The following is a 10,664-nucleotide window of genomic DNA, read 5'->3' as shown; positions in this document are numbered from 1 at the left end:
GAAGCAAATCTATAGCTTTCACAGAATTGTGCTGAGGGGAACATGCAGCTTCTGTGTCTATATGACGCGCATCCAGTTGCACATAATGCATGCCATCTTCATATTCTACTGTTGATACGTTTCGGCGATGGTGGCAGACCGGTGCAGAGGTCGCATAAACCATTATGAATTCAAAATCAGTCGGAATATCTAAAACAAAACTGCTGCAGTGATGACAAAAACCATCATGAACTCAAAACCAGTTGGAATATCTACAACAACCACTGTTGTATCCGGAAGGACATGCAGTAAAAAGTAATTATGCCTCGCCCATTTTTACAACAAACCCTCGCAACTAAGTACCATATACAGCCAGCATCGCCAGAGCAGCATAACATACACAGATCTGCTCAGCAAATCCTCGGCCAAAGTACAAGTCTAAAAAAATATAAACGCCACGGCAGAGGGAGAATGATGAGAACTGTACAAATCTTTAAGACAATGACTGTTCATCACAAAATCCCACGCTGTCATCTGCTAACGTTCACTGCTCTGACCCTGTGCAGCCACAACACAAACAGATCAGCCCACGACACCTTGAAGACTATGAATTTTCCCCAGGATGATCATGCTCCAAACCAAAACATGACTGCTAATCTTCATTACGGTCACTTGGTTGGGATGGTGGATGTCTCGGCTTTGAAATCTTTTTCCGCAATTCCATATTTGAAAGTTGCTCGGCCTCCAATGCTCGTTCGAGCTTTACACAAAGAAAAAGAACATGTAAGGCAGACTAATTTTGATTGAACCATTTCAGAACAGTACCAACCAATCCAGGCCAACTGCCGGATCATTGTTGAGCTGAATTGATAGCAAAACCATCCAACATGGAATGGCCTATTAACAGGTGCACCCTGCTTATATGTCTTGTCTGGCCATGAATAACGGCCTTGTTTTGTTGCTGGATCCAGCAACATAGTGAATCTTTTTTGATCAAACCTACTAAGTACCTTTGCTGCTCGAGCACTCCACTCCCCTAGTATGGCCCTCAGTCTCTCATTCTCCTCGACATACTGTTACCAATTTCCCACACACTAAAAGTCAATCAGAGTGGTGCAGATTAACAAAAATATTTGAAGACATTGAAAACTAATTTCTTCGTCTGTAGAACTCGAGCCACAATATAGCAAACTAAAACCTTGAGGTGACAATAACGCTATCAGATTCAAGCTTGCCATTTGGTGACCCTTGAGTACAGAAAGTGAAGCATAAAGCAGCAAGAAGATATCACCAGCATAAAGCATCACATTTAAAAAAATCATATAGAAAGGTAATTAGACAAATACGAACAAGAATGTGGATGTTACCTGATTGTTCATTGTACGAAGGCGCTGCATTTCAGAATCACGCTCAGCAATCAGATCACGTGCTAGATGTAGTTCTGATTGCACCTGATTCATCTGAAATTATAATGTACTTATGTCAGTATAATTGTTTCAAGACAACAGTTCAATGAAAACAACCTAGCATCCTTCAGCTGGACAAGCAACAGCTACTTTTAGTCAATATGTAGTCCCAAGCCAATTGAATGGTGCAATATTTAGATTTGGATCGGCTAGCCCTTGCATGGCTCAGTTTGACTACACCATGCACAAGTCACGTTACACATTACTGATCACGTGTTTGAGTCAAAGAGAAACAACCAATCTAGTTTAGCAGGCCAGCAACATCTAGGAGACCTAGAAACTTGGGATGAATTATAGTCATAAATCTCATCTCATGATTTTCTCAAAAAGAAAAATCTAGAAAGATTTCAAAAAAGCTGTTTTGCAGAGAAAAATATAAGCATCTGAGTACATTAAAAAATTTACAAAAAACATAACATGTAAAAAAAAATCTAAAAACAAAAGAAAATAAAATAACAAAAACTATGGGGATAAAATCTTGTTAACCAGTATTGAAGTTTTTTGGGGGTTGAGAATAAAGATCAAATTGAGATATAACAGAAGCAGGTGATATATTAGATATACCATGATTTCATGTGTTTGTGTTTATCACACTAAAATCACAATAGAGGCCACATAGCAGTTATATTTGTTACTCAGGGATGCAAGCATAATGACTAAAATAATATCTATAACAATAATTGAATCAGCAAAGGCAGAACAAGCCACAAACTCTACGGCCCCATTTGGATGACATGAGGCAAAACCAGGCTTCTAAGAAACATGGTTTTGCTTTCAAACCTGGTTTGTGACAAACTTGGTTGGCCAAAAACCAGGTTTTGTGGTGTTTGGATGACCCAAAATCTGAAAAACTAAGTTTTGGGTCCACAAAACTTAAAAAAACAAAAAATAAATAAACAAAATAGGCCGGCAATTTTCCGACCAACCAGCAGCTAAAGGATGGCAGGGCTGGTGCCTTCTAAGTCAGAACCAACCTCACCATTTTTCGACTGGTAACTAGCTGGAAAATGACCAAAAAATATAAAAACGAGAAAAACAAAAGAAATATAGGCCATCCATTTCCAGCCAGCCACCAGTCAAAGAATATCCGAGCGGTGCCACCCGGTCCGGGTGGCACAAGAACGGCCATTTTCCAGTCAGTGGTTGGCTGGAATGAGAAAATGGGAAAAAAAATTGAAAAAAAAAAAACAGACCGGCAATTTTCCCACCATCCACTCAACGAAGAGTGACCAGGCTGATGCCTCCTGGCTAAGGGCGAAAGCAGAGTCAGAAAATGGCCGAAAATTAAAAAACAAAAAAAATTGGGTCTGCCAAGAATGGTCGAGCTGGTGTCTCCCAACCAGAGCAGCACAAGTTCAGCCAGTGGCTGCCCCAAAAAAAATAGTCGAAAATGAAAAAATGATAAAATAGGCTGGCCACTAGCTAGAGAATGGTCGGCCTAGTGGTGTCTCCTGACCAAGGTGGCACCCAACCATTTTCTGGCCAGTGGCTGGCAGAAAATAAGAAAAGGAAAAACAAAAAAAAATAAAACAATAAGTTGGCCATTTTCTGGAAAGCACCAGCTTCGACATTTCTCGGACAAAGGCTGGCCAGAAAATCATTGGAATCTCAAAAAGAAAAAAATGTTAAAAAAGAGAAGGCATAGTCGAAAATTTTCCAGCCAGATACTAGATGGGTTTGTGCCGCCCTTGCCAAGCAATGCAAACCGAGCCATTTTCTGGCAAGGGGTTAGCCCAAAAATACCCGTCCAACCATGAAATCAAACAAAACATAAAAAAATATACTCATTTTGCAGCCAAACACTACCCAAATTTTGGCTGGCTACCGGGCAAAGTTACAAGGAATGGGTAATACGGTAGAGAGAGAAGGTGGTTGTGTGTTTGGAAACAGTTAGCACCCTCCCTCGAAAAACCTGCTTGAAAAAACTAGGGGGAGGGTTTTCTTTAAAACTATGTTGAAAACCCAATTTTGCCCCAAACCAAATTTTGGTCAAAAACATCCAAACAACCAGATAGACACCAACCTGGTTTCTTTAAAACCAAGTTTTGTGGCTAAAACCTAGTTAGACACTAACCTGGTTTGGGTGTCACTCAAGCATGGGCCTATTTGGTAACCATTAATAAAGAAAAATCTACAAATCCAGGTCCCCTTTGAGAGTACCATCAAAACAAGCACTGTCACAAAACGAAGATAAAGAAGCCACCTCAGCAGATAAAGACCGCAATTCTTGATCACGAGCAGCCAATAGATGGGCAAGATCAACCTGCAAAACAAATGGCTGATGCTTATCATCGTTCTACTAAACAATTCCAACTATTCCTGCCAGATACAATGAATTGTTGTTCTTATGCACAAGATCAAAGGTTCACAATCAATAATTTCCCAAATTGAGCAAACTATTGACATAAAGAAAATGCTAAACCAATGTAAAAACTCAAGCCTAATTGACCTAATTACAAGCCTAGTCCTACTTTTGGACTCACACCCACTGCTTCCTACAATCCAAACACGAGTCACTTTAGATGCCTAAATCAACTCAAGACAACAATAGAGCCAAAATGACCTATCTTTATAATCCACAACAAAAATATGATGAAAGCAAAAGGAAACAAATATAAGTCCTCAAGTCTCAGTAGATTCTTTAACAAATGCTTCCTTTACAATTGAAAAATAAGTCCTCAAGTCACCCAGTAGATTCTTAATCGAATGTTTTTTTACAGCTGAAAACAAATACTTCAAAGAAATGTATTGAATTAAAAATAAATAATAAAAATCTTAAGTTGGAAAGAGTCTCATGTTGACTACGTCACATGTATGCTCACTTTAGCATGTGTTATCGTCTCAACATGATGCAACACCAGGCATTCTATGATACTTTGTGGATGCAACAAAAGTTGTGTCAAACGCGATCAACAATGTATTCTTAACTTAATCCTTTTTTCCAGTGTCACTGATATTTTGAAAATACTGTGATGTTATCGATACTTCAAGGTTAGCCGAGATTTTCTCGAGATTTTCAAAAAACATATTTTTTATATATTTTAAGTATTTTGTTTCTTTTAAATTTTAATTAATTTAATTGTTTCTTTATATTTTATTCAAATTTATGACAAAACCTATTATCCCTTGTCTTTTTTATTATTTACTATTTTTCAAATTTTAAAGCTTTCGAGATTCCCTCGAGAAAAATCACTTTTCAAAATATCAACCCTCGTCAAGAAATTGCCTTGAATGATATGGCAACTACATTTCTTTTCTAATGATCTTGTGGCACGGGTGTTTTTTTTTGTTTAAATTAGCCATTGGTCACATTACATTTCAATTTTCAACTTGAATTTGTTATTTGATGTTTATAATCATAAGGATCCAAAATTGTTGTTCAAGTTGCACTTAGGATAGTATTCATGTTTTGTTGTTTTTAATTAAAAATTTTGAATCATGTAAACACACACACACACACACACACATAATTGAGAGTAGATAAGATCTTGATCGATGAAAATTGTGTGGACCGACAATGTTTGTCGAATGCCACAAAAAACACACAAAGACAAGCCTTAGTTGCCGTTTAAAACCATTGCCAAAGTTGCCTGACCTTTACCGGCAGTTTTGCCTGCCACTAAAGATCATTTTTGTGTCACTTTAATGCACACAGTCAGATTTTATGTGATTCGAATTGGTGAGGTTGATCCGTACAACAATTAGTAGAAACCCAGTTCATACCTATCCCCTCGTGCATATATATAGAGTAATGTGTTCCTTAGGCCCCTTTTTCGTTAGGTCTCGTTAGGCCCTTTCAAAAATCATAGTTTTAAGTATTTTTTTCTCGCGTCTAACACTGTATATGGGATCTATAGGTTTTGTTTAGTGGGAACTGGCTTTTGGATCGCCGGAATCTGACCTGTATACAGGTTTTTCCGGTGATCAAAAATCAATGGCTATGAAGGTACCATTTTTCCCGGCTCAGAAAAACATGTTTCTCGTCAAAAAAACATGATCCAAGAGTCGATTCCCACTAAATCGAACATGCTAAACACATCTAATGGTTCAGATCTATCATAAAGCACTTAAAACCTATGGGGCAGAACGAGATATGGGGTCTAATAAGTTCAGTTCTCATATATAAGCTCAGAAACCTGAATCATTATTGTCACAGGTTTTCAGAAAGATCACAGAAAATGTAGGAAAAGAGTTTTGAAATAAAGGATTCAGCCATGAAATACTAGAAAGAAGTTTTAGTTTTTTTTAGGGTAATCAACAAAACTTTCAAAGCATTGGCAAATGGTGTTAATGCTATTGATATTCTTCAAAATTGAACTGTTGGTTTAAGCTGGTATCTAATCGAGAAATTGCATTTGAATAAGTCTTGGAATAGATATATGATGACTTACAAAGGTTTTATGCATGAGCACAAAATGTTAAAGCTTTCAGGCAGTACCAATGTGGACTGGACCTGAATGAAAAAAAATTTAAAAAAAAATCAAAGCTAAAAGTATGTAGAGTAAATCCATATGCGACTTCAATAGGTGCAATGGATCACAATTCAGTTGAATTTAAGAAGGTGAATACATGAGGTCTGACCATTCCAGTGTGTGATGTGCTAGTGAAATTGTATAGTGCGAACAATTAGCACACTATCAGAAGCATAGTGCGGGAATCAGAAACCACAAGCAATCATTTCAAATCTTAAGAATATTCAGGAAGTGGGAAGTGAATATGAATACATTCAACAAAAGTATAAAATATTAGAAAGCAACACCCTAATAAGCCTACCTTAGACACCAAATGTTAAAACTGTTAAGAATTGTGTATCATATGCTATGTAGTCAAGTGCCGACTAGTCGGCCTAGGTGTAGGTAAACACCTAGGCTTTGCAATTCCTAGGTGTGTACCTTATAAGGACCAATTTACCAATTAGGCGCCGACTAAGGTGCCTAGTCAGGGGTGGCAAAATCTGACACGACCCGCCAACCCGCTTCTTAGGCGGGTTCGGGTTTGGCTTAAACGGGTTCGTGTCATAAACGGGTCGACCCTCCTAACCCGTTTATTAAACGGGTCGGTTCGTGTTAGGGGTATGCCAACCCGGCTGACCCGTTTAGTAAACGGGTTAGGTGGGCGGGTCAACCCGTTTGCCCGAACCCGACCCGCCAACCCGACCCCAACCCGCCCGCCAACCCGCTCGCTAACACGAACCCTACCCGCCAACCCATTTACCCGACCCGTTTATTAAACGGGTTAACTGTGTTGTGTCGGGTTACCCGTTTAATAAATGGGTTGGGTTTGTGTTTGCCACAGCCGACCCGTTTAATAAACGGGTCGGGTTCGTGTTGAGGTATGCTGACCCGCCAACCCGACCCGATTGCCACCCCTACTAGTCAGTGAACTAAGCTGCCCTTGCCTACACTCAAGGGCAGTTTAGTCAATTTTTATCATTATTACATAATTCTGTAACTTTTTTATATATAATTATATATATGTACATGTTTTTTTGTGATTTTTTCTGTGAAATGTTGAAAACATGCTTAGTTAATTATATATATTAATTATGTTATATGTGTGTGTGTGTTACTTGGATTTGGGGATTTTTTCTATCAAATGTTAAAAGTATGCACAGTTAATTTTAATTGATTATGTTTTTTTATATATGTGTGTATTACTTTGTTTAATTAAAGGCTGAAAGTGAGATGTATATGTGTGATTTTTTATTTGTATATAAGTGTGAATTTTTCTATAAAAGCCTAAAAACATGTTTAGTATTACAGATTATGTAGTGTAATTTAAAAGTGTTACTGTACTTTTGTCATTTTTTTCTGTGAAAGCCTGAAAGTATAATTTTTTGTATATATGAATATATATACACACACACACACACACACACACACACACACACACATATATATATATATATATATATATATATATATATATATATTCTGATTATGCTATGAATATAATATATATGTGTATTAAAATCATTTTTTCTGTGAAAGGCTGAAAGCATATTTTGTTGGTTATACAGAATACGTTATGAATAATTGTGTGTGTACAGTTAGTAATATATATTCATACTCTGGTTTTGTATATTTTGTGAAAGCATGTGTAATTTTGTATTTGTGTGATGAAAAGTTGAAAACATCTTATTACTAAAAGAATTAAACATATTTTTATGTAATTTTGTGTATTTTTTATTTTTTTTAATTGGAGTTTTTATTTTTTCACTGGGACCTAGTCCTTGACTAGTCTTTTTAAGGATCTATCAACTAGGCACCGGCTAGCGCTTTTGACTACATAAATCATACGTATATTACCTTTTAGTATGATTCCCCTTCTATATACATGTATGTATTATTAAACAGTTGTGGAAGAACAAGCATGAGCAGAAGGTTGAGGAAGCTTGCCCTGTTTGGATTGGAATGTTACAGCTGGTTTTAGGCTGGTGAAATAATTGGGAGGGTTCACATTCACAGGCTACTACATCTGATGTCGATCTCAATCCTTTTCTCAAGTGTGATTTTTTGTCACAAACCTCGCTTTTCAAATTTTGTTGTTGGTAACAGAAAGCAAATTTTCTTTTTGCTTTTAGGGGTATTTTAGAACATTTTCCAGTAGGTAAAAGTCAACTATTTTTGTCATGTAGTGAGGTTGAAGGGAAGTCCCCTTTTATGGTTGTATTTTTTAAGCTAATGAAGTTTTCTCTTCTCATCTTTTTTGTTATGGTTGGAACTCTATTGCTTTGATAAAAACAATGAAACAACTTGTGCAGTGATTTGTACACATTTTATCACATATGTTACAAATCTAAAAAGCTTCAAATAAGATTAACATAAGTTAGTGACTAAATGATACTTTTGAAAAATTAAAAATAGAAATATATGCTAAGGGTAGAAAGTGAATTAAGGTCTATTCTTCTAAAATGATATCCAATGCCAATCTAAAATAGAAAACCCCTTGATTTTTCTCATCTAAAGGACAAACTTATCAAGTAATAACAACATACTTCCATATTTTCTCAAAATTTTACCAAAAAAATCTAACATAAATATATATAGAGAGAGAGAGTGGGGAGTAGGTGCCTACCAAAGTTAGGATCCTACCACGAGCGAACGAGGGTCTTTGGATTGCTTTCCGCAAATCTGACCCAGCAAATGCAACCAACATGGTCAATTTGCTAGGAAACAACACTTGGATCATATTATTTAGATTAAAAAAATGTGATTTTTTTAAGCCTTGAATATTTATGAACATTTTAGATCATTGATTTTCAAACCTTATAAAAACCCAATCCAAGAGTCGATTCCTATAAAATCAAGCATGTATAATACATTTGGTCAGATTTGCGGAAAACATGTTAACATGGAAAAAACCCTTCAAAAGCCTGGTAGGCTGGCAGTAAGCACGGATCAGAGTAGGCAACTACCCCCTACTTTATATTTATATATCCCAACCAAGTGGAGTACTTAAACAAGTCATAAAGGAAGTACTAACTGGAGTTTGGTTTCCATCACCAGATTGCTGGTATTTGCTTAAGCATTCCTGCAGCCGAAGAATCTGCAATAAAAAACACAAAATTTCTCTAGGAAATCAGAATTAGTCACAGATGAACATCACAGTTTTGAATGCAGGTAGGACTGTCAAACATACTGGATCTGTGAATATATATAAGAAACAATCTACCCCAATGTACCGCCTTAAAGAAAAAAATAAAAACGAGAGTAACTGGATATGGATTGGTCGCAATTCTGCCTTAGTTTGAGATACACAGTTAAGATTGTGATGATTGCCCATGATTGAAATCAAGTCGAAATTATATTGCTTTCAGGAATTAATATAAGCAGAAAGAGAATTTTTGACATGCACGTACTATGTTAAAGATAACACGACCAACTCAGATAATAAGATGAATCCAGCCAATAAATGGTCAGGCCCATAATTGATTAGACCTGGTCCTCTACTTTTGATGGCCCTACCTCCAGGAACCATTCAGAAATCAAAATAGCTATTAGGTTCTTGGTATGGATAGACCAATTCTTTTCCAAATTTGTAAAACTTTACCTCCTCACTCAAGAAATGCAGGTTTTCCTGTTGATATTGCAATAAAGCCATGTGCTGATCTGAAAGGCGACCACCATCATGATATCTATTAAACAAAAAAAAAATGAGCTTTTTGCAGAGAACTATAAGCAAGTACATAAATAACACACACAAACTATATATACACACATGCATATATATAATAATTTATGTAGTATTTATGTATATATGTATGCACGTAGTTACATATGTGTCAATACATGTATATCAATTTTAATCATTAATGAGTGGAGGAAGAGTACTTCGGTGCCTCTATATAAGAATAAAGGTGATATACAAGATTGCACAAACTATCGTAGTATAAAACTCATGAGTCATACTATGAAACTTTGGGAGAGGGTGATTGAGTATAGGTTGAGGAAGGTTGTCATGATATCGGAGAATCAATTTGGTTTTATGCCTGGAAGATCAACTATTGAAGCTATACATCTTCTTAGACAACTTATTGAGAGATATAGAGAGAGGAACAAAGATTTGCATATGGTTTTTATTGATTTGTAGAAGGCATACGATAGATTACCTAGGGATGTTCTCTGGTGGACAATGATGAAGAAAGGTGTTTCTCTCAAGTACATTAGTATAATTAAATATATGTACGAAGGAGTAATAACCAATGTCCGTACTTGTGGAGGGGTGACAACCAATTTTCCTATAACGGTTGGGTTACATCAAGGATCTGCATTAAGCCCTTTCCTATTTGTTATAGTGATGGATGAGCTTACGAGATCAATTCAAGAAAATGTGTCGTGGTGTATGTTGTTTGCTGATGATATTGTTTTGATTGATAAGTCTAGAGCTGGGGTTAATGCTAAGTTAGAATTATGGAGACAGACATTGGAAGCAAGAAGTTTTAAGTTGAGTAAGAGTAAGACTGAATATATGGAATGTCGGTTTAGTAAGCAACGAAGTAGTGATGGGAGTGTAGTGAAGCTTGGTGAGCAAGAAATATCGGTGGATGACTGTTTCAAATATTTGGGATCTATCATTCAAAAGTACGGAGAAATTGATGGAGATGTAAATCATAGGATAAAGGTTGGGTGGATGAAATGGAAAAGAGCAACTGGAGTGTTGTGCGATCGTAGAATGCCATTGCGGTTGAAAGGAAAGTTTTATAGGACGACAATTAAG

General features: G+C 36.5%; 1 protein-coding gene across 2 annotated transcripts in view; it reads right to left on the bottom strand.

The window, feature by feature from the left end:
- Positions 1 to 209: 209 nt before the first annotated feature.
- Positions 210 to 10,664, bottom strand: part of LOC149816036 (protein FIP1-like) — a 62,324-nt gene continuing 51,869 nt past the window's right edge. Inside the window, exons 9-14 of one of the 2 annotated variants that reach the window (XM_089987209.1) lie at positions 9,498 to 9,582; positions 8,931 to 8,993; positions 3,649 to 3,708; positions 1,347 to 1,439; positions 990 to 1,052; positions 210 to 739 (exon numbers count right to left, since the gene is read on the bottom strand). In XM_089987209.1, coding sequence (XP_089843335.1) covers positions 632 to 739; positions 990 to 1,052; positions 1,347 to 1,439; positions 3,649 to 3,708; positions 8,931 to 8,993; positions 9,498 to 9,582 — 472 coding nt within the window. In that variant the 3' untranslated portion in view covers positions 210 to 631. Of the gene's footprint in view, positions 740 to 989; positions 1,074 to 1,346; positions 1,440 to 3,648; positions 3,709 to 8,930; positions 8,994 to 9,497; positions 9,583 to 10,664 lie in introns of both variants that reach the window. The other variant, XR_016427618.1, reaches the window with a different exon arrangement.

Source organism: Nuphar pumila, chromosome 14 (genome assembly GCF_984573655.1).
Source record: "Nuphar pumila chromosome 14, dmNupPumi1.hap1.1, whole genome shotgun sequence".
Classification (NCBI taxonomy): Eukaryota; Viridiplantae; Streptophyta; class Magnoliopsida; order Nymphaeales; family Nymphaeaceae; genus Nuphar; species Nuphar pumila.
Note: the sequence above shows the minus strand (reverse complement) of the source record. Positions and strands in the feature narration are given on the sequence as shown.